Consider the following 25,832-nt stretch of genomic DNA (forward strand, 5'->3'; position numbering starts at 1 on the left):
GAATCTTACAAAAATAGTCCGGTTGAAAACCCCGTGTAACACCATCGTGACCTTCCCTTGTGAGGAAATCTTTGGGAGTTCATCAAGAAATTATGAGAGCGATTTTAGGAATTTATTTTGTATCATTTTATTCCAGTTTTGATAAACAGATTGTTCAGGATACGAATCCAGTAATTTGAACAGAAGTACGTTTATTGATATTTTTCGAACAATTTTTGTCATGATTTCATTTAATACCAACATTTTTCCATTACTTGGTGCTTTGAATCTTCTTCGGGAATTATTCCGGCGATTTCCCTAGTAATTCGTGTTATATTTTTACGGCGATCCCACAAAGAATCCAACCGTAAATTCATCTTAAGATACATTAGGATCAAAGCCATTTTGGATTCTATAAAATTTAAGTTTATAAATTCTGAAAATGTCGGTGCAGGGACACAATATCTAATGGCAAAACGTCGAAAGGGACAAAACGTTTTGTCAAACAACCGGTCAAACCAATTTTGGCTTCCTGAAATCGTAAGAAGTTCATTTAAGATATGCAGGTGTTGTAATTACTTGCGTTATAGCTGCCTAATTTCAATTATAGTTTATTCCTTATTGTTATCAGGTGCTTTTTTTAATTATTTGTATTCCTCTTGCCGATATTCAGTTAGATATTTTCCCTTTTCAATCATAAGCTTTTTTTAATGCCAAGAAGAAGATGTCTAGGACATTTAGTAAAATTTTGAAGAGAAATGTCTTACCGTATAGTTACTAGGGTGACGTACTAGTATCCTTTGATTAAATATGAGGCGTTGATTTAAATTAAGTAAACGATGTCAAACAATTCTTTCCCAAAACGACTTTCTCATTGTGCAATAAGATTTTGATAAATCTTGATCGTCTATTAAGGTGAAGATGAATCGAAGCCAAAGTTCAAATTTTCTAGAGCACGGATCTGGAGAACCGAACATCCGTTTGAGCTGAAAACCTAATCGATTGGTCACCACCAGCTAGTGGTTTAATCGATTAAGTTTTCAGCTTAAACGGATGTTTGGTTCTTCAGATCCGTGCTCTTGAAAATTTGAAGTTTGGCTTTTGTTCATCTTCACCTTAAAAATAATGTAATGAAATTACTACTTGCCATTCTCTCTATTCGTCGTATCGTTTTCATTTTTGTCGGAATCAGTTTCCAGATTCGTCTCACAACTAACGGCTTACTGTGATATAGTTAGTGATCAAAATACAACAACAAAATAAACGCTATAATAAAATACAAAGTGGATAATTGAACTGAAGTTATTTATCGAAATACAGTAGTTTCATTGCACTTTTGGTTTAAAAGTGTACAAACCATAACAGCTTGCACAAAAATAAAATTGAAAAAGAATCTTTGTTGCAGGTAAGTTTGAAATTCTGCCGTAGTGGAACATTTTAAGTTTGATACAATTAAGTAGCTCGAAACCCTTTAAAGCATACTCAAAGTTTTACTTACATCTAAAATATTCAGTCTGAAATTTTTATTTCCATTTCGACCTGGAAATGCTCTATATGACAACGGTAGATTCTACGGTGGCCCGTATGCCGAGTAGCAAAAAAAAACAGGGAACTGCACCGAACGAAGAAGAATGTTTTAATTAACCCCTTTTTGATAAAGATTAAGGTATTTACGAATGTAGAACGACTGATACTGTGCATAATAATAAACGATCTGTGTGTGTGAGTGTTTGCTCGGTGCCTTCCTGCGGCAGATGAGATGACCACTCTGGAAGCGGGAATGGACATTGGCTGCAGAGTCACAAGCACACAGAGAGACATGCCAGGAGTACGAGTCAGCTCGGTCTTCCGCAAATGATATGAAATATGAAGTGTAATCCTCAATGTTAACTCGATAATACCTCTTTAGCCTTTTTCTCCTTTTATTCAGAGAAATACTTTGGGGTAAGTGTGTTCCGGGTGGGTCCGTGTGTGTTTGCTAGTACCGAGTTGGAATGGAAAGCCTTTTCACTTTATAAAATTTAAACTATTAGCCAGTTAGCCTGGGATTGCCCGCTTCTTCTGCTTCTTGGGGGTAGCTGCTTCGGTTCCACGTCTAGTACTGGTTGGGGAGGGGAAGCGAGTGATATATGTACATGAGCTTTGCCACTTGCTGACTGCCGCACTAGCACCAGTCGAAAAGTGGCCACAACAAACCCAAGCTGACGGTTTGTGACCAAAGCTAAACCCCCTACCTTGGGGGGAGCCCTGCTCGATTGTCATGGCGTATGTGTACGAAGGGTTTAGTTTTAGGAACAGATTCCGGGCGAACATATGTTCGGCTCTAGATAGTGATGTTCTGGTCAGAGCATGTTGATCTCTTCTACGGTTTTGTTTGAATCCAGGATGAAGACGTACGACAATGGGTGATGACAATTTTTGGAGTCCCTAATCTTTCATTTGTTTTATCTCTTGAATCAGGATAGTTTTTGTAAAAGTGAGGTGTTAACGAGTATATGTATCTTTTGATATTGAATTTTTTTTATGAAGGTTCGAATTACTTATATTATGTTCTGAAAAAAATAAATATCACAACTAGATAATTGTTTCACAATCATCATACCGTTTTGATTCATATTACGGACACTTAAGGCCTTATTGAAGCATAACTCATCAAAAAGCATGTAAAATAAACCATTGCGTATGATTCCTTTGCGTTATCGAACCTTCATAACACTTAACTTTCAAATAGTGAAAGAAGATTTTGATTCCGCAACATGCATAATTTTAAATAAATAGACATTTTTGAACTTATCATGATTCTTATTCTGAACGCTCCATCACTTTTGCCTCATATTCCGGACACTTCGATTTGAATTCCGGACAGGTCAAACAAATTATAAATAGAAAAGTCAAATCATTAATTGAAATCGTCAAACCACTAGAGCGACACCTAAGGTAGTTGGGCATTTTAAATTTTCATAGATGTCTATGAAAATTCTTATGGAAACGAGCCTCAAAATTAAGAACTTTTGAACGGCAAAATTTGAAACATTTCTTGTGAAATGTTTCCCATACAAAATAAAGTGTCCGGAATTTAAAGCTGTCCGTTATATGAATCAAAACGGTACCTCAAAGAAGTTTTAGAATAATATTATGAATCAATGATTGATACCGACGTGAATCTATATATCAAAAATGCTATTTTTTTATTTTTTTTATTTTTTCATCGTGCATTGAAGGTTTCAAATAAAGAGCATTCGGTTTATGTGGGAATATTATTAGTTGAGTTTTGGAAGCATTAGGAGAACTTACATTTTTGCGAGTATGAAGAAAATATTCAAACTTTTTTGCAATCAGCTTCAGATGAGACGCGGCTGTATCGTTTGGTGGAAAGGCCTATGTCATCAGCAAACAAAGATTTTGACATCCTACCTCAGGGATAAGTCGGGTAAGTCAGATGTGAAAATATTAAAAAATATTGGTCCCAATATGCTGCCTTGAGGAACACCAGCTCTTACAGGAAGTCTTTTAGACCTGGAGTTCTGATAATTAACTTAAAGTATGGGTCACTGCACAAAAATCATCCTCTCTCTTTCACTCTCACATAAAATTTGTAAACAACAAGGCCAGTAAACGTCAAAAACTCATACAAAATCAAAACAGTGCAGAGCCCTATACGGCTTGACAACTAAGTTTGGATTATTTTTAGAATGTATGTTGGATTTTTTTTTATTTTCTAATCAACTCTTCATGCCAAGAGCTAGAAGCTTCGGCATAACTTGCAATATCGTTAGGGAAATCGACGTTTGAAGAGAAGTAAGTCAGTTTTCCAAGTAATATGAAAATATGTGTAGGGTAACCACAGAACCGACACTGCCATTCGACGTATTGGCTTGTTGATACACGGAAGAGATGAAAAAAGCGTTCAAATTGCTTAAAAACTGATGAAATATCACTAAAATTGCTACAGCTTTTCTTACTTGTACTAATAGTTGCGGTAAAGTGTTCCAATAGTGGAGGATCCCATAAGAAAACCATGGATACCGCAACTATAGGAACAGAAATTAAAAATATACCGCAACTAAAGGAACACCGTACTAATAGTGGATGTATTATCTTTCACTGACATACCGTGGATTACTGCGATGAAATTATTTTCCTCATTAAGTCAATGGTCGTTACCTGAGAGAGACTCGCGAAGAGGAAAAATATCAACGTCATATGCAGCCCAGATTCCCCTCTCACGAAACGTCAAATGCAGCCCACCGTTTTCATGGCTGAAAAAGTGAAAAGTATTGTGTTCAAAGGAAAATGTTATTAAAAACCGCAGTCGACGGAGCAGTTTTTTTTCCAAAGTTGCTGATAAATCTAAGCAAAAGATCAATTATTTCTAATGTCTGCTACGTTTGCTGGCATGAAATTTCACTCAAACGGCTATTTATGATTCGATGTGATGCTAACTCAATCATTTTTTGCTGAGATGTTCATGTGAGGTTTTGAACAGCATGCGCATAATTGGTATAAACACTAAGTGGAATAAGAAAAAAACTCAGCAATCACAGAAAAAGAAGACCGTCTTCGCGAGTCTCGTCTCAGGTCGTTACTTCCCGTTACAACATTAACATGTACATTAATTGCACTTCTTGAATTCAGGCGGTTACATGAAGTTCAATCGTGCTTAGTACCTCCACTATTGGTACATCTACCCTAGCTGTACAACTTTTAAGTCCGTGGAACAAAAATAAATTTAAAAAAAAAATATGATTTTGAACAGGAATGAAGTATTTTCAATCTAAAAAATCACCCTTTTTTACGGATAAACCCTTCCAAAAATAACAAAATTAGTTGTTATTTATTAATAAACTTCCTAATCAAGGATTTACCTTTCTCAATTTAGGACAAATTGTTGCTCTATGTTTATTTTTGAACGCTTTAGCTCTAAAAAAATTAAAAAATGAAGCATCGAATGAACATTACAAATTAATCCTTGTTTCAGTGCCCACCCAGTAACAAAATCAAAATGAATTAACCCCACTTTCATCCGAGCCAGCACATCAAACTCGTATCACGACTTTGTCAACGTCACTCAATACCACCTTCGCCGGATTCCCCAGGCTTCACTTCCACGCCATCGCTTCCGATTACCGTTGATTGGCATTTATCGCAAATCTCTTCATTCCGATCACCCGAACCATTTCCAAAATCTACCTTAGCATCGAAGAAAGGCACTGTCATAGCCCAATTCCGCCCTGTTAGTTTCCCCCCCCCCCCCCCCCACCACGAACCAGAAGGAGATTTCACCTCAGAGGCACACCGGAAACGTAAACGCTCAGTGCTGGCAGCTCGTCTTTACCTCATCATAATCATGACCGCACAGTGGCCACACTCAATACAAAAAAAATCCAAAAGTACAAATGTTTCTCATTACAAAAAATAAGGATCTCTTATTTCGAATGCGACTGGTTGAGCTAGATTTGTTGGAGATTAAGTACAAAAATAACGGTTTTTGAGGAACTAAATTGAAATTTTGAAAATAGTTAATTTTAGCTGACATATCTACAATCCACACGATGCAAAAAATCGTAAAATTCATCAATATATCTGAAACTTTGGGTAGTAAGTATTCAATACTTGAGAAAGTTCGTAAAATTATCAGTGGAAGGACATGTTCTTGACTTTCGGCTAGCTCTGCACCACTGCGTAATGGTACTCCTTGTCATTTTTGTGGGAGGGGTGGAGTGAGTGTCATCTCATTCAACGAGGTCGGAAAAGCCACAACGACAGAAGTGGCGGGAAACAGAGAAGACAGTGCTGCAAACGGAACGAAATGAAGCGTCAAAAGATTTCAATCTGCACAACCTTAAAAGCAACTCAGGGAACCGCTAAAAATGAAGTGACTTTTTTGTGTGGGAGAGATTGAAGGAGCAGTGAGGGAGGAAGGATTTATCCATCAAGGCAGCACAACGAACACGAACGCTTTTGGCTTTTTAGTTGGGAAATTGTGTGGTGCCCTTCTTGTGTTGTCTGACGGGCTTGACGCGCGGATGCCACGCTCTCAGAGATAGAGGAAAAATCCTGACATTGTTCGATGTGGGCCAGGGTTGAATCGGGTGATAATGTTTTTCAAGTTTTTTTTTATTATCTCATTAAGGTGAAAATGCGTCGAACCCAACCCCAAAGTTTCATGAGCACAAATATGAAGAGCCAGACAACTGTTTACTCTGAAAATTTGATTGGACTGACTGAGCGACTGACCATTCAATTAAGTAGTAGTAATAGTTGTTTACGCAACAAGTTGCAGAATGATTTTACAGCACGAGTCGTACATTTGTCCAACGAGGCTTGCCGAGTAGGATAATTGCGACTAGTGCTGTAAAAATCGAGTTCTGCAACGAGTTGCGTACACATTTTTTTGCAATTTCCTAGAATAGCACTTGAGGGTATCAGAAATCATATGAGCGGTTCCATTTGAATTCGAATGTCGGTTTACTTTTGTATTTTTTGATTTGTCTGAAATTTGGCATATGCTTTCTTTATACCCAAAAATGCCTATTTGCATCATCGGTTCGCCATTTTTACCCTACTTTTGAGAAGGGCCTAAGAAAAAAAGCCTTAACAATTTTCAAAAAATTAAAACTCAGAAACTATATGTCTGATCGGTTTGGTGTCTGGAAAAAATATACATAGTAAAAAAAATTTGTATTCTTTTTATTTTGAAAATAAAGCTTAGAAATCCATTTTCACAAAAATCGTTTTCTTGATTTTTTTATTTTTTTATATTTAAAAGTAGACAAAAATGGAGTCTTGAGATATTGATAAATCAACCTTTTTTTAAAAAACCATATATTTTTTGTCCATGATTTCTCCATCTTGGCCCACTGTGCAAAAGACTTCATTTCTTGTCTACTTTAACATATAAAAAAATTTAAAAAAAATCAAAAATACGATTTTTGAGAACATGGATTTTTAAGCTTTATTTTCGATATATAAAAAATTACAACATTTTTTTTTACAGTGTATATTTTTTCCAGATAGTCCCAACAATAACCTAAAACTTTGTGGAAGGCACCAAACTGATCGGACAAACCGTTTCTAAGTTATATTTTTTTAAAAATAATTAAGGGTTTTTTTCTTAGGCCCTTCTCAAAAGTAAGGCTAGAGTCAAAATGGCGAGCCGATGATGCAAAAAGGCATTTTTGGGCATAAAGAGAGCATGTGCAAAATTTCATCCAAATCAAAAAATATAAAAAGGAAATTTGGAAAAAAAAGTCGTCATTTTCTGTGGAACCGCTCATATCAAGTTGCATTCACTATTATTTTGCAATGTCTGAAAATTTTAAAATTTCTGAAATATTTCAAAAAATTTGCGTAACGAAAGAGCGTTGCGTATAGTCATTACGATACTGATTTCAGTTGCGTATTGACTACTATGACACTGCATTCAGTGCAGGAAAGTTTGACGTTTCATGACAGGTTGATGAAAAACAGCCTACTACGATAATAAATTGAAAAAAAAAAATATTCAGAATTAGATTTAAGTGAACTTCTAATATTGTTCCGTAAATTTCTGACTTTTGAACAAATTTCGAGTTTTTCTTACTTCATACAAGTTTTTCTGAACCAATCTTTCAATCTCCATAGTTAACTGAACATACGTACCGAATGGGACAATACCGTTTTTAAGACACGTTTTTTTATCAAAAATCCCATTTTGTTCCGTATTTAAAAGGTATCAATATTTTCTGAATAGTTTTGAGATTTTTAAACGGTTCAAATTTCAAATTTGCAGCATAGAGCAGACAAATACACTACCAAGCTTTCATTTGAGACTAATTTTGTTCAAATCGGTCTATTCTTGCGAATGCACCAACCATTTATGTCGAAAAAGTGCCAAAAATGTTGGGCAGGCCTGCTTCAAACACATGCTCAAATATAACATTTTTTACCAATCGTAAAATACTCTCCCGTAGTCAAATTATATTTGCAAACCTCATTATTGTTTGTTGCGTTGAACATGAAAAAATCAAAGACGATTATTTTTTTTAACTAAATGGCGTCTTCAAAAAGGTTCGTTCTAAAATTATGTAAAAGTTTTGTAATTAATTTGAATTATTTACAAAAGCTAGGAATACGATAAATTTTTACAAAAAGGTTATGTCGCTTGTTTGAGAAAACTGTACCAGGCTTATTGGAAGTAATCAATGAAATTCAGTAAAAAAATATATATTCCGAGTGGGTTGCATTTTTGCAGAAGAATTGAAAAAAATTGTTCAATACATAGATGACCCGATTTCATCAGCCCCTTTTTCAGATCTTGCTTTGTGTCTTAATGAAAATACAAACAATTTTTGAAGGTTCTTTCTGCCTTATGTTATGCATATTCATAGCAGCGTAAAACAATTGGACAAAATTCGACAAAATGAGAATTACAAACAAAAAAAAATCCGAAAAAAAGGGGCTGACAAAATCGGGTCAGTTCTGTATAACACCGGACGTTTAAATTGATCCCATTAACACAATCCCAGTAAAATTTTTGTTCTTGGCAAAATAGGCTATCAATGTGTTCAAAAAATCAATAATTTTGGCATATTTCATCTAATAATTTTGAATGCAATTTTCAAGGCAGCTTTAAGATAAAGTAAAATGAAAAATATTCCTCAAAAGTATTGTTTAAAGAGAAAGGAACAGGAATTTTCTTATCGCACCTAATGTACTTCAGGTAACCTTCTTCCTAAATTATCGATAAATCAAACAATGTTTATCCAGTGTAAAACATTCTATCGGAAAAATCAAACATTTCTTTAAATTGCTCTGAAAAGGATTCCGGAAGAAGCTCTACCAGAATTGTTGGAAAACTCGAATAAGGTACTTTGAGGTACGCTGAGTAGCTGGCTCTGTCCCAGTGGAGACGTTAATGTCAAGAAGAAGAAGAAGACTTACTTCGACTGTGTCAAAGAGGCCTGCAAAAATCGGGTAAGGCTGATCCGGAGTATTGTAACCGTTCGTAAAACTTACAAGAGATTATAAGTAAACTTGGTGGCTCAAGCGCCATCCAGGTATAAGCACCACAAGCGGCAGAGCAACCCGACAGCGCGTAGCTGACACCATACCATCAACAGACGATTCCTTTACGGAGTCGAGCTAACCTGCTGAGCATTCGACACAATAGTGTCCCGCCTGTTTCTGACATATAACAGTACTGCGAGAACATTATCGGGCCTACCCAGACAACCAAAATGTACGTATAACGAAATCACCTGGAGGCTTTGTATGTGCAACATTTCACTTATAAGATGTCGCGAAAAGGCCTTCTACGTACAAAAGTGGAGGCGATATGCGTGCATATATTATGTGATGAATAATAACATACAATGCGAGTGTATAAATATTCCACCGAACTAACCTGTGATCTTATGCGACTTAACTGATGATAACAAATGTCGATTTGACAGCTGCTACGGATTTATTCGACTTACTTTGTACGAGTGTACGGGACGAAACAAAATGTACAAATGAACTCAGAAGAAAAGTGTTTTATGCGAGGAAGCTCATCAATCTGACGAGTTTATCAACGATGTTTTGCGAGTTTGATGTAATTAGTATGAATAAACGAGTTGTAACATGAACTTTCATGCGATTTCTGGTTGTCTGGGTACTTCCTTTAACTCCGGCCGCCGCCTGCGCAAAAGCCGGTATACTTCCTTTCCGCCAGAAGGCAGCGATGGTTATTTACAAACAAGAAGTCAGCTATCTGGATCGCACGGAGGACGACGGGCAAGTTTGCTTTCTCGAAGAGCAGGTCAACTATGCCCTGAGTGCTGTGGCCGGTTCCACCGTGTAGGACCGAGAAGCTCGGAGGCCTGAGAGATCACCTTCGATTTCTCGATTAAATCTAAATTTCGAACAGGCGCGACACCTGCAGCGGTTAAAACATGGTTCCGGCAAGTATTGGAGGAAAGATACAGTGACACCGAAGTACGCTACAGGGATGATTCCAAGCTAGCGGCCCGAGTGGGCATTGGTATCCACGGCACCAGCTTGAACCTGGCATACCGCCTGCCACAACAGTGTTCGGTGTTTTCCACCGAAGCAGCAGCAATCTACCTTGCGGTCGCTGAGGATAGCAAGGAGTCCTTGTTGTGAGTGACTCTGCAAGCGATTGGATCATGTATCAACAGGCATCCCTACATTCAGGCCACGTAAACTAAACTGGATATTGTAACACCAGGAACATCGTCGAGCACATCATCAGTAACTGCCCTGTCTACAAATACCCCAGAAGGCAGTACAACATCACCAGCCGAGCGCTTCAATATGATCCCGCCTATGAGAGGATCCAACTTAAGGCAGCAGATATTTTTGATGAGATTTGACGAACTTCGACGAGATTTGGATTACGTTCAAAACTGTCCAGCAACATTGTTTAGGGATACCCCTCCTGTATCCTCAACTTTTTCTTTTTTCACCGAGATAAGCCAGCCTCGGGCTGCAAATCTCGTTAATAAAGTTAATAATGATAGGCAGCAATCTTACAATAAAGTACTAACGTAATTGGAATATTTTTCAAAACATCTCCTTGGTAATGTATATTTAATATTCATCATATTTGGGCCGCTTTTAAATTACCACCGAAAATGCTTACAATTTCACAGGACCATAAGAATTGCTAGAAAAATGTAGGAGATTTATATATCAAACATTTTTTAGTAATTTAAACCAAATTCAGTGTTATATTGTTCAGCAAACAAGTTTTCTAATTTTTGATACTTCCAAAATAAAACTTTTATACAGTAGTTTTAGATTTTAATTTCATTCTTGAATATAGTGGAAAAAATCCTGGGAAATCAATGACAGAAGAATTTGAGTTTATCAATGTAATTTCTGTTAATTTATTGGTATGTTTTTATCGAAACTCAAAGCTGTATATTACACATTATACAAAAAAAAACGTGCTAACGAACTTCTTGGCATTTCAACCTTCATTTGTACCGCTTTCATCCTATGAAGCTCTGGCCAGTCTACCATAAAACAAACTGTTTTCACAGCCGGCCCTGCGTCTGGCGCCAAACCGCTTTCCTCGGAATGAGATTGAAGGGTGTGCGGTACCAATGATGACGCCGCTGCTGCCGGGGCTGGGATGATAATTCCCATCGGCAATCGCAATCGTTTCGGCAATACGCGCGCCAAGCCGAGAAAGATGATGGGGGAATCAAATTTAATGAAGAGATAATTTTTAAAGGTTAAGGAGGATGAGATTCGTTTTTTTTCGCATCGAGCTCACCCTGTTGGCAGCTAATAATTTTGACGAAGCAAAAATGTTTTAAAATGTTGATTTTATGATTTTTGAAATGGAATTATCTCCTCGGTGTCAGAGCCGGGAGCGCGTGGGGTTTTAGATAGAGCGCACTGAACTGTCAAGCTCCCAATCCTCCCGGGCCAAAGATTGTTTGCTTTTATAGTGCACGACTGGCTGCTCGATATACTCTCCGCCGAGCTGAGTGAAAAGGGATTAAAATTTCCGCTTGCTCTTCGCATCAGTCGTTTCTGGGAGCTGTACGCTACTCGGAAACGGTATTTAAAGATTATTGGAAGATTTTATCGACACGACATTGACGAGTTTTAAGTTTTTCGCTTTATTAACCGGGATCCATTTTCTTGTGCTTTGCTTTTCCCTTCCGCAGCTAAATCCTTGCCACTTCACTGCGTGGTAGAATCGGTCAGCTCCCTACAAGCCACGTTGAACTTTGACGCCCGAAGTCCCTGGAAACGGCGACCCAACATCGAAACCGACAGCTACGTCATCATCCCGGCAGCGACGCCATTCTGCGATATCGTCACTACTGCCTTGCAACGGCTTGGCTATTCCTCGGAGATTTCCAACGCAGCCAGAGGTAAATTGATTATTATGCCAATCAAATAGCGAAAAAATCAATCATCTTTCCACTTCCATATGGAACGTACACATAAATCCGCATACTTTTTTAAATCCAGGATCAATTTCCATCAAGAACTGGAAGGCCCTCTCGTTGGACGCCATCTCCGATAATCCGCTGGTCTCGGTAAACGACATCCTCGGGGAGCTGACCTCGGTTGTCACGCTCAAGATCACCATCCTGCGAAGCAAACCGACCCAGTTGGCGGAGATCAAGGATAAGCTGCTCAAATTGCTGATACTGCAATCACACGCCGTACTGCGGTCCACCGGATGCCCGCTGGATGAGGTAAGAAGCTCAAATCGTTTGTACAAAAGGAATCCGCTAATTGAATAACAGTAGAGTACTCATAAATATTCAAAAACTCATCGTTCCTGTACGCGAGTGGCAGTCTCACTTGTTCCCGGTAGAGAAATCATTCTAATTAAATCATTCCTCGCGTGATTTTTCGCGAAATGGTGCCGGAAATGTACTTCGGATTGTTTAATCCTGAAATCATTAACATTTTTGGGAGCGCGCAGAATGCCACAGGCATTCGCGTTTTGGGCATTCTTTTCGATAGACACTAACTGCTAGGATTGGTACGAGAGGCTATTTTTCTACGATTGAAACGCAATGGAATTTAATTGAAATTAGATTTTTAACTCTGCGAAAACAAAGGTTGGAAGTTGAGTGGGATTTCTACAAGATGGTAATTTTGTTTAAATAGCTGAGATGTTTCCCAAGTGAAAAGAACAGAATTTAATTCAAATTGTAGGTTAGACGCTTCAAAGATATTTGGATGAGCTTCGACTGAGGTAATGTTATTGAAACAATGTTGGCTAAGCAGTCCTTAGGGAATTAAAAACGCCAGGGATCGGCCTGTCGGCATCGGCTCTACTTTCTAACGCGTATACTTCGTATTTAACACAAGTCCAGATTTTACTGCCGCTTTTCAGATAAGTTTATACATCAGTTACCTTTCCGAATGTTTTCCGATTTTCTTGACATCATCAGCGAAGCAAACAAATTGACTCGATATTTTTTTTAATTTCTTTATAAGTATTTTTCCAAACATTACATTCATTTCTTTTATCTAGGTGTTCTGTGTTGTTAGACAACACTATCATCCAAATTTGGTAAAACAAATTTAAGATTTTATTAACATTTTGTTAACAACATATTACATTTCATTTGCCGTAGCAGTTCAGATTTTTTTACAGGTGAGTTGGTTTCACCTGCTTATAAGAAATGAGCATTGTTCGATACTCTACCAGGCAAATTCCGGAAACGACCGTTATCGTAACGGATATTACTGTTCATCTGCCTGGCACGAGCCTCGACGACTAGCCTACGCGAAGAGCAAGCCTAACAATTTGATTTATGATTGCCCCCGCAATTCGAGCATATGAACTTATCGGTATCTTCCTTCACTGGACAGACGACCTCGGCAAATCATGCATTTAGCATCCATGCGGCATTTTTTTTTGTACCATAACCCAACTTTTGGCACCGACGGGGTTCTGGTAATTTCCTTCAGGTTTCTGGAAATGTTCCCATGTCAGACGGACATAAGTCATAAGTCTAGCTTTTTCTAAAGTTTTAATATTATTTAGATCTTTTTTGATAAAGTGAACTAAATAATATTCTTCAGAAAGCCCTTTCCGAACAATGCCAGATTGGGTTCTCTTTTTCATAATGATTACTTGAACTGGGGAAAATCCAAGTAAATCATTTATTCCATTTTTGATCTCTTCAGGTGACTTATAGTCACTTGAGAGACCTTTCAAGACGACTTTGAACAAACGTTAGTTTTATCTTCATAAGTAAAAAAATGTGCTTCTTCTCTTCAAGATGTTTGAGGGAAACCCACTGTACTTCATCTATACGAAATGGCAATGTCAGAACTGGGTATCCATCAGATAGTAAAGAATAAGTCGTAGTAGCAGTTATTTTTAATTGAGTCAAATAATATTAACTAGAGAGCTTTCATACGGCTAACAACAATCTTAACTCATCAACTGGCAGCTTAATTTTTCACCGAAATAAAAATTTTGAAACCTTGATAACTTTTTTGTTTCTCGATACTTTGCACCATTATTTCACAAGTTTTCAAACAACTTATCTAGTTTTAGAATCTATGTGGATATTGATCATTGGTCAACTGGATCCTGAGATATTCCGAAATTCCTTGAGGGACCGCCCAAGTAACCATAAGCACTAATAATAAGCCCTTAATCAGCATCATAGATGCGTACATGCATTATAATAGCACCACAAATGCTTACACACCTTATAACAGCACTTCCGCTGCATAGAAACCCTATTACAGCATCATTAATGCTTCTAAGTCTGATGCATACAGGCATGAAATAAGCACTATATTGGCTTTATTTTCGATTACAGGGCATGTTTAAATGCCATCCAGTGTTTTGACAGATATACCACGTGCTTTGTGTTTGCATATAATGGTAAGAGGGAATCAAACATAAATCTTCTCACTACTACAATTGCAGGTTTTATGATGGGAAAAGTGATGGTTTATATTCGACACTCTTCTTTCCAATACTATTCATCTTATGTGGCCGAAGGAGCAAAGGAGCTGGACTATAACAACTCAACCAAAAGGGTGTCGAAGGTTCGAGACGCAAAATGAGGAATTTCATCATCATAAAACGAGGATCAAAATGCGGCAATTGCAAGTCCTCAAAAGGATGAAAACTACCAAAACGAATATGTCTAATACGGAGAAGTACTATCTGTATCATTTTATTACACTTTTTGCATACTATTAGAGGTTTCCGTTTTCATTCATTCATCTATTTACTTCGTGTGCCAGTTGCTTGGCCGCATACGCGAAAGCTCTCTGGCTGCGTACGCGAAAACACAAAATATTCGCCCTAAAAACCGGGCGAAAACAACTGACGTTTCTCACGTGGTCTTATATCAGCATTAGTCGTGCAGAGAAGCACGGTTATATCTTGGCACTATAGTGGCACGCTATTTCGCCTTTTCTGGCATTATAATAGCATTATATGCGTATGTAAAACTGACATGCATCAAATGATTACCCTAGATGCGCATATAATGCTGTTACCGTGCCGCATTATCGTGCTTACTGGTTACTTGGGCGACGCGTAGCTATAACTCACGCAAATATCTCAGGCTACAGAATTTTTATCGTATTCAGATATTCACTCTTCGAAACAATACATTGATGAAAGTATGTTGTGAAATGAGGCAATTTGGGGCAACAATCTTTGAGTAATGGACATTTAGGTTTTTGGTTTCACGCTGACCAAATAAAGATCTTGCAAACTTCAAAAACCATCATATCGTAATATCATTCACAAATAAATTACTAGGAAATTTTCAGGAATTTTATATATTTGAATAGGCTCTTTCAATATAATGGCTTAATTATAAAAAAAAATATTACCTCTGTTCAAACAGTCGTTTCATAAAACATGTCAGTGGAAGAACAAAATTAGGAAAACTCAATTTAGAACCATTTCGTTATCTATGATTCTACAAAACATGTTTAGGGTAGACGCACCGATTTTGACCAAACGTCAGTCGTAACCTTAGCAGATTATATACCGTTTGACAAAGCAAATTAGCATGAAATCTTTTGTGTGTAGATCATGGTGGAACTACATTCATTTACTCGTCCAAACTAATTCCAATCATAAGCAAAATTATTCATTTTCCTTCTAATTTTAACTCCCATACACCTAATCTGGTCAGGATACTCCTAATTTGGCCACTCTTATAAGAAATCAATGTAATTGGTCACTTCAGGTAGCGAAGTTAAATCTCTGGCCGAAACTAGTTCTGGTGGCCTATATCGACCAACCAGATTTTCAAAGCGAAAAAACGGTTTCAGCTCAGCTTCGATATGTTTAAACATAATATCAATTGAAAGCTTGCATTTAACATGTATGTATGTAATTTAAATAGGGCTTTTCATATATTTTTTTCAAGATATGTTCACTTAGATAAGGCGGTATTTATACGCTACTTGAGATCCTGTGCAAAAATCTCGTCAAATTACGTTTTTCCTGCAAAGTGCCATCCGCATTAAGAAGAGATGATCAAGTCTCTTCAGCCACCTTCTTCTTCTTCTTCTTGGCATTAACGTCCCCACTGGGACAGAGCCGGCTTCCCAGCGTAGTGTTCTTATGATCACTCCCACAGTTATTAACTGTGAGCTTTCTTTGCCTAAGTTGCCATTTTCGCATTCGTCTATCGTGTGGGCAGGTACGATGATATCTTATGCCCAGGGAAGTTAAAGAAATTTCCATTACGAAAATACCCTGGACCGCCCGGGAATAGAACTCAGACACCTTCATCATGGCTTTGCTTTGTTGCCGCTAACTCTGACCATTCGGCTAAGGAAGGCCCAGTCTCTCCTACACATTTAGGCTTGCGAAGCTTTTTTTGGAAGCATTCAACTTTTCGTAGAACTATCGTCCAAATCTTAATATTGTCTAATGATACACATTTTGCGTAATATTCCAAGCGGGGTGAGTTAAAATAAGTTTAAAAAAAAACGAATAAATATAAAATTCGCTTTTTGATAAAACTTTATGAAATATTCAACTTTTGGTAGATACAGGGCTGTTACAGCAGTCGCGAATTTCGCAATTCTCGCGGATTTCGCGATTTTCGCGGATTTGTAGCGGATTTATGTCGCCAGACGCAAAAATCGCGGGTGAATGAAAAACAGTCGCGAAAATCGCGGATTTGCTAAATCATGCAACGAAAGTGACATACAATAGATTTGCCAGACACATTTAATTGTCAAGTTTTGAATAACGCATTTTCAATTTTACACAAATTACAAAGTTTCTATTTTTCAGTATCTTTGCAAGATCCTTGTATAGTAAACGTTGCGCGGTAGTCCTATAGAGCACTTGCAAAATTTTACGCGGCCTTTCTCTAAGGGAACGACGCGCCGCACTTGAGGAAACACCACAATGCTATTTTTCCATAAGAATTAACAAATACGGTGTTGTCATCAAATTTCTATTTTAAAGCCTGTCCACGTTAAATTTCGGACACCCAAATAATGGCAGCAAGAAAAAGTTACTCATAATTCAACAAAAATAATTGTTTATTTCAGAATAAAAGAGTTATATCTACAAAATAAACAGTTGACAAGGATGTTAATCCTTCTTTCTGTAAAATTCTCGAACTTTCTGTGGTACACCCGCCATCCGTGTCCGAAATTTATCGTGGACAGGCTTTATATACAATTTTATACAGTCATTTGGAAGCTTGAAACTGTAGAGATATATCTGTCTTATTCTTAAGATTTTAAAGACGTAGACTGGCTTGTTTAGGACTATCCAGTTTTTCATATATTCTGATCCTACGTTTAAAATTGAGCCAGAAAGCAAAGTTTCATAATTTTCCGTGTCCTGGAGCTGGTTTTAAAACACGTTTGAAGTTAGTTTGGAAATCAGTTTTGAATCACCTCTCGACAAATTTTACTTCGGAATGAGCTGTCATTATGTAAATTGAAATGTCGTTGAGTCTATATGTTGAAATCTTTTTTTATCATTTATAATGTCAAAAGTATGATAATGAATCGCAAATAATTGCGCAATTCTTAGATCAAGCTTTTTCGATAAAGCTACAAAAAATGCAACTTTTCTACCGCCATACAACCCAATTATTGAATCCTTGTTCTTCTAATTTCCTAGTGATATTTAAAAATCGTTGTTGTGAAGGCAAAACTTTTACGATTGTTTTGAAAATTCAACTGTAATTAAAGAAAGTTTTCGGTTCAGTATTTTTGAACCCAAATATTTTAGAAAAATAAACAAAAATAGAAAATGGGATTTTTTTATTGTGTTTTAGAATATTTTGAACATACTGTTTAAAACTAACATTATTTCAAAGGTATCGAATGAATGTTTGACGTTTTGGTCAATACCAGTCAAATGTTTGACCTTGCAAGCTTCTGGCGATCTAATATGAAGTTAGATGAACGAAAATTTGAATTGAGATTTACTATTTCTCATGCGTCTATTTGACAACATTAGTATAATAATTCGGTACATGCAATTTATCACCAGTAAATTTGACTGGAATGTACAAAACTTTTTATTTATAGAAATACATCTTGTTCTTTTTTCCGATGGTCAAGATATTGATATGCATAAAAAATTCTCAACAATATATTAAATTTTAAAGCTTTTCTTCACGCTTCTTGTTGTTTTCCCGTTTCATTTTCTTACGTGCTCTAATGGAAAGATTTATGATATTCTCATTCTTATGACATTAAAAATTATGTACTTGGCTTTCGAGCAAAAGCAACATTATTTTTCAAAACTAACACAATGGATTCTCTAAACAATTGTGAAAATTAAAATAATGCATCCCGATAATATTTGGTTCAACTAAATACATGAATTGGGTTAATTTCCATGATTACCTGATATCGCTTTCTCGATCTTATCTTAACCAGCTTGAATTTTTTTATTCACAATGAAATTCTGATTCGTCACATAACTTCTACTCAATGTATGAATTGATCACCTTTCTGAGATTCTTAAAATTTGCTACAACACCATTAGGGGGACATTGAGATAATTGAAAAAAATGTGATCTGAAATAATTGAAAAAAATGTTATAAATTCTTTATAACATTTTGAAAACTTTGTTCTTTTGCATGGCGTACCATGGTCAACGATTGATTCCATCCAATCATGAGCAAACATTTCAATTAAGTTTTCGCTACCAATTATGAATAACCTGAAAAAAAATAAAATAATGATAAGTCTCATATATGGGATTCGTTGCTCTTTGTATGTTAAACAAGAGATGTCAACAAATAAAATTATTTTTGTAGATGAAATTACCTGAGGTATTGTGTTTTAAACAAAATATTTCATTTAAATATAGATTTATTTTTTTCCCTCGTAGCAGCAATTGAATTCTTTCAAATGGTGCATGCAGAACATCTCTAAGTTTTTTTTCAACACATTCATTTGAAACATTGCTTTCATTAATTGAACCACTAATGCAACTTGACAGTAACTACTGTGGCAAAGAATTTAAATCTTAGAGAAAACTTAATTTTTATATAACATTTCGTCAGATGATAAGCTGAAATTTTGACATGACTGGATTAGCATTCTTTTGGACGGAAAATAGAATATGGCGGTTTTATCGAAAATATTCGTTGTGACCTATTGTTTGTAATTTGAAGTACTGATACTTCCACAACCATTGGTCCAGGTGTCCTAATTGAAAATTTTCAATTTTTTTTTTTTTGACGCGGATTGCTGCCTCCAAACGCGGATCCAGTTGTGGTAGTCGCGATTTTCGCGGGTTAAATTTTGAAGTTTTTGTAACAGCCTTGTAGATATTTATGAGAAGCTATAATTTTTTGATGATATTTTCCTTTCCCTACGCTCTTCTTTATATCTCCCATTGCCTAATCGAATAACCGTTATCGCAAAGTGCTACCGTGCGATTATCATCCATCGTAAAACTGAGCACCGAGAAACACCCCTCTCAGTGCGGCTAGTAGCAATCAGTAGCAAACAAGTGCCGCAATAAACATCTTGAGATCTGATTTCTACATTTCTGTGATTTTTATTGGCCCCGATAGAATCCAATTACTGGGGATTGATGGTGAGAAGAGAGGGCAGGAGGGGGTTTAACCAGAGGACGTAGCATATTGGATCATATATTGCTGCGTGCATTTGAAATGCAAATATCAAATGCGGGAACACCAAATGCGGTAAGATTTTCAACAAGGAAGGCGAAGTCAAAATTCGATTTTCTTTGCTAGGTTGGCGGTGATATGCATCATGGTTGCTAAGTATCCTTTGGTTACTTTGTGTTACCGCATTTGCTGCCGTTATACGCATAATTGTCCCATGTTCTAAAACATGCAATCGAGAAAAACGCGTTTAAAGATTTTAACTCATTTCGGCCTCGTAGTGACCAGGTGTGTGGTAAATTAAATTAAAATCTTTACAATAGTATAAAGAATAGCGTGTTTATTAGAGTCAAGAGTTTGTGTTACTGGAAAAAAGTAAATTTAGCTACGAAATTCAAAGTGGGACTGTTATGCCTAGAAATACGAGGTTTTTGGTGAATTTCTACGAATAAAAGTCCCACTGAAAGTAGTGACCAATTATGTGCTAAGCATACTGCTGTAGATGACCGTTCTTACGTATATATTGTACCGAATGTAGAGGACGTATAACCTCAAGACTATGTTAAGGCACCTAATGAAGGCTCAAGTGACATGTGCCAAACGGAGCCACGTGTGGGGAAGTGAAGAAATACGATTTTATAGTATGAGATGGAAAGCAAAGTTTTCTGTATGTGTGATAATGAGACAATGTATGAGTTAGTGATAGAAAGAGTGGATGAGTAAGTTAGAGAGTTTATAAGATGTAATAAATTCTTATATCGACTCTTCCAGCTACAGGCTTGACAGAAACTCATCTGCGAATTCAAGGTTATTCTGCGGAATTAATATTTAACTCAAAATTCACGATACAAATCATCACACGATTTGACATTTCTTTGGACTTGGTTTTCAAAATCATGATATTTGATACATCGCAAATTAAGTTTAAGAACCCCAACATATTTGCCACTTGCGCCGAAGAACCAATTATCCGTAATAACCCAGTATGTGGTCAGGTCATCTGAAACCTCTTGACTATTCTTCTTTTGACTTGATTTGCAAATTCATCACGTTTTATATGTCGCAAGTCTCAGAACCGCCAATATAATGGCCACTTTCTCTGGGGAACAGGGTATCCAAAACAACCTGGCATGTTATCACGTCATCCAAGAACCTTTGAGTTACACTTCTTTAGCCTTGATTTGGAAATTTATGAAGTTTAATGTTGCCAGCTAGAAAAAAAACATAAAACGGGTTGTGTTCCACATGGGATGTAAAGCCAGCATTAGAAGATGTTCAAAACGATTTTCCCAAACACCAGCTAATTCAAAACTGCCTACTGAATATTTTGCTCGAGTTCAGCGCAGCGAATTGTATAGTGTGACAGTTATGCGTAGAAATACAGTAGTGGGACAGTTATGCGTGGAAATTCAACAATGGGACAAAATGACTTGGCTTGCTTTTCATTGAGTTTCCGAACAAAGTTAATTTTTGGTGAGTGTTTTCTAAAACTATACGTTAAAATAAACTGTTTAATGACAAAAAGTCAAAATGCACAAAATGTAACATGGGACAATTATGCGTATAACGGCAGTTTGATGCTCAGTTAGATTGGATTTGCACGTCAAACGCAAACAGCAATATCAAATTCTGTAAATCACAATAATTTCAAAAAAGGTTTTATTTTTAGGGTTTATTCACAAATTTCATAACGCCAAAAATGGCCATTTTTGACACCCACCCACCCCCTTGTAACGCTTTTTGTATGAACATTTTACAAATTTTGTATGACGCGTAACAGCACGAGGACACCCACCCACCCCTTTCAGCGTTATGAAATTTATGAATGAACCCTTAGGACATGTCAAACCGAAAACTTCAACAAATCAGTACTCGGTTTTTAAAGCTTATCAACCAATAGAAAATCAAATATAAAAATGCACTGTGTTGAGATAGACTTAATTGTACGCTAATTAGGTTCTCTACCCCTCTATGACCATAGAGGGTTTCTGGATGCTTATAAATTTATCGATTTTACTGGTGTTATTTACGTTATTACACGGAGAAAAATCTGACAAGTTTGAAACAACAGAAAAAATTGTTGAATTTCAAACTATATATTTGGTTGTTTTTAAGCACAATTTTGTTGTTTGAAAGAAATAATTTTGTTCGAAACAAACTAATATAATTGTTTGTTTCTAACTGAAATCACGACTTTATTTCAATTTAAATCAGTTTTGTTCCAAACTAAAATTCTAGCGGATTCTAACCAGCAGAATCTTTGTTTATACTAAATATTAGGTTTTTTGCTTTAGTTGCAAACAATGCAATTCAAACTGAAATATTAGATTAATTGAACAAATGTTCTATTTTGAATCGATGCACTATATTGTTTGTACGGTTGGGCCTACCAAATAAATTATATTGAAAAAAAAAAATTTTTTTTGTGGTCAATACTGGCAACAATTAGTTGGTTCATATTATAATATAATCTCCTATAGATCTCCGGTAAAGCATCGTTTACATTTGAGGTTAATTTATTTTGAATTGTGTCAGTATTTTGCAGTACTTCGTTTTTTTTAGTTAAATTGTAGATTCGATTTTTTTTTCTTGTGACTGATTCACCATAAATAAGTAAATAAAATGCTGAAGTAGTTTAACTGATACCAATGAGCACAATAAATTAACAGATTGTTCTAAACTGAAAGCAACCATATAGAATGAACTTTACTTATACGTTATGCAAGATGCCAGACCACAAACACGGTCTGCTTAAAAGGTAAGAAGAATCACGTCTAACAAATTTTAAAATGTACTTATTCAATGCTTTTCCAACAGATGATAAATTAATGAAATGACTGAAATACCAGAAATTCAACAATCGGAAAACGGTAGTTTGTTCACAAGAGCTGTGTGGCTACAGGATCTTTACGAAGGTGTCATCATCCAGATTTATTTCTTAAAATAACTGCTCTAATTGATTACCATTTTTTGTATAAATAACGACAAAATATATTGCAAATAATTTAATTTTTGATATTTTTTCTTAACAATAATAGGACTATATTTCCTGCTAGGATGGAAGGTTAAGTCAATCCTGGATCTTGGTTAATTCTAGCTAATGTTTGGTGAATTCAACCTAATGAATTCACGTTGAAATAACCCAAGATATTGATTGTTTCTAGAACTGTCAAATAAAACAAAGAAGAACTGTATTATTTTAAACAAATTTTGGATGAATTTAAATATGGCTTTGCTTTAAAATCAATCTAGAATTTTAGTTTGTTTCCATGCCTCCCGTAATCAAACACTTAACATAGGAAGCAAATTTTAAGAGGGGCTGTCTTGATATTTTGGAATTGTAGACAGTAAGTTAAGAAAAGAAAATTTTAATAATGTTAGTAGACATAAGAATTGTATGAAATGAAACGTTTTACGACAGGAAGGTAGTATTTAAAAAGGGCTTCCCTTACGCTGCCTAATGAATAAACAAACGAACTAACGTAGCGAACTTTGGGGCAAGTGTGCCATAGGGGCAAGTGTGCCACCCCTGCTTTTTATAAAAAACTACAATATATATTTTCTCTTTGAGCTTAACAATATGTTCCCTTATAGTTCACAATACAATGATCAAAATATGATGAAAATTGCTCTATTTTTCACGTATTTACATCGACATGAGCAAAGACAACCAAATTTGAGTGGATTTTTATAAGATTTCGTTGTTTCTAAATAGCATGGTGAACGATAAATTATTAACAGATTTTTATAACGTACTGTACATCGTGAAACTATTCAATTGTGTAACTTATTGTGGCATTTGAACGAAAAAAGTTTTTAGTTTTACATACAATATCCAGTTTGGTTGAAATGTATACTTATTGGGGCAAGTGTGCCACCTATTTGGTAAACAAACATTATTGGAGTGAAATTTATAAAAATGCAAACATCATCCACAAAATCATAATAATAAACTAAAATGAGGCGCCAGTAGTAGTTTTTAAAGTAAAGTAGGGGAATAACTGACATTTTTGCCCCCCAAAGAAATTTTTCTCAAAATATTCAATAATAACAGGTTTTTGGCTTATTAACTAACGTTTTACATATCTACATCAATATTTTACCGTCATTTAATGCTGATCTAGTTTAATATAATACATATTCGCCATAATATAAGGGTAATACATATATTGTATTGAATGGGGACAAAAATAACCATTTTAGTTATTCGAATTAAGTAATAGGAAGTTACGCATGTTACGAACCTTGTTATAAATCCCCCCCCCCCTTATAACGGTAAACTTAAAATATTTTTTTGAATTATCGATTAGCGTCTGCTTTGTAAGTAATATCAATAAGAAATAAAGAAAATTTTATTACAAGTAGAATTACATGCGATGTTTATTCGGTGGCACACTTGCCCCATAGTGTCGAAAAATATGTTATTTTGGATGATATTTGAGAAGCTTCAAAACTAATACTTTTTGAAATTATTTTCTTTTTGAATGGCACAGTGGTTATGAAAAGATGTGAAAATAATCTCATGAGGCTAAATTGGTGGATTTTATAAGCTTTAGGCAAAGTTAGAGAACAATTTGCTTAAAGTGGCACACTTGCCCCAAATTCCGCTATGAAGTTAAAGCAAACTAAAACATTGTTTGTGCGAAATTTGATCTGTAATTTTGGTTGAATCTATCTAAAGTTTGTTTGGCTTTAGAATATTTTTTTTCTCCGTGTAATAGACGCGCCATCGTTTTCTTTAACACGTAAATATGATTAAATATCTTAAATATCCGCGAAAAAATGATGTTGCGCATATAAGATCTTTGGGAAGTATGACCAACCAATAGAAATACCAAAAATATCGAAAATCAGCTTTTTGGCGTAAAATTCTGGGTCCGATAGGCAAGCCTCGTTGTAAATGAAGCCCATCCTTTAATATTGTACTTATTACAAAAACTTTTACCGGAAGACGATTGCTCTGGACCCTTTTAAGCTTAGCAAGTGGTGGAATTCTCCTTGGAAAAAACATGTTTTTCCTTAGGGGGGGGCGGGGCGTATTAAACCTGTTTACCCTACAGCTGAAATTGGTCAAACATATGTCGAATTCGTTTTTGAACCTAGGTTGGAACTGGCGCAACCCGTTCTGAATAACAGTTTCAACCCTAACCCGATTCAGGTTCGACCGAACTATAATTTGCTTGACGTTGGTTTGTTTATGTGTTGATCACCGACCCAGTTCCTAAAAACGAAAACGACAATAGTGTATTGAGCACGTGCACCATGGCCACAACTCGGTTGCTAAACATAACACGAGCGTGGTGGTGCGATGGTCATGAAGCGATCGCTTTTGAAACCGCATCCGAACGAACCGCGTCATCGACAATGTTCACTGCAATGTTCGTACACCATGTGTACGAATGTACAAATGAACCGTGTACAAACTCAATGTTCAAACCTGTGTACAATCTTGTGCCACGCTTTTGTGTACGATACAGGTCCATGATGTTTGCGTTCATCTTGTACCTGTGTACAAGCTGGTGTACAAGTTCGAGATAAACTTGCACACGAAGAACTTGTACTCAAGTTGGACACGGTGCATGTTCACTCGAAGACTGATCGTATCTTCCAAATCTTAATATTGTCTAATGATACACATTTTGCGTAATATTCCAAGCGGGGTGAGTTAAAATAAGTTTAAAAAAAAACGAATAAATATAAAATTCGCTTTTTGATAAAACTTTATGAAATATTCAACTTTTGGTAGATACAGGGCTGTTACAGCAGTCGCGAATTTCGCAATTCTCGCGGATTTCGCGATTTTCGCGGATTTGTAGCGGATTTATGTCGCCAGACGCAAAAATCGCGGGTGAATGAAAAACAGTCGCGAAAATCGCGGATTTGCTAAATCATGCAACGAAAGTGACATACAATAGATTTGCCAGACACATTTAATTGTCAAGTTTTGAATAACGCATTTTCAATTTTACACAAATTACAAAGTTTCTATTTTTCAGTATCTTTGCAAGATCCTTGTATAGTAAACGTTGCGCGGTAGTCCTATAGAGCACTTGCAAAATTTTACGCGGCCTTTCTCTAAGGGAACGACGCGCCGCACTTGAGGAAACACCACAATGCTATTTTTCCATAAGAATTAACAAATACGGTGTTGTCATCAAATTTCTATTTTAAAGCCTGTCCACGTTAAATTTCGGACACCCAAATAATGGCAGCAAGAAAAAGTTACTCATAATTCAACAAAAATAATTGTTTATTTCAGAATAAAAGAGTTATATCTACAA

The 25,832-nt window shown here is 36.1% G+C and overlaps 1 protein-coding gene across 2 annotated transcripts in view; it reads left to right on the forward strand.

The window, feature by feature from the left end:
• Positions 1-25,832, forward strand: part of LOC5575821 — a 326,519-nt gene that overhangs the window by 278,489 nt on the left and 22,198 nt on the right. For both annotated transcript variants that reach the window (XM_021842547.1, XM_021842548.1), the window contains 2 exons: positions 11,643-11,852; positions 11,953-12,182. In XM_021842547.1, coding sequence (XP_021698239.1) covers positions 11,643-11,852; positions 11,953-12,182 — 440 coding nt within the window. The remainder of the gene's footprint in view (positions 1-11,642; positions 11,853-11,952; positions 12,183-25,832) is intronic.

This window comes from Aedes aegypti, chromosome 2, assembly GCF_002204515.2.
Source record: "Aedes aegypti strain LVP_AGWG chromosome 2, AaegL5.0 Primary Assembly, whole genome shotgun sequence".
NCBI classification, from domain to species: Eukaryota; Metazoa; Arthropoda; class Insecta; order Diptera; family Culicidae; genus Aedes; species Aedes aegypti.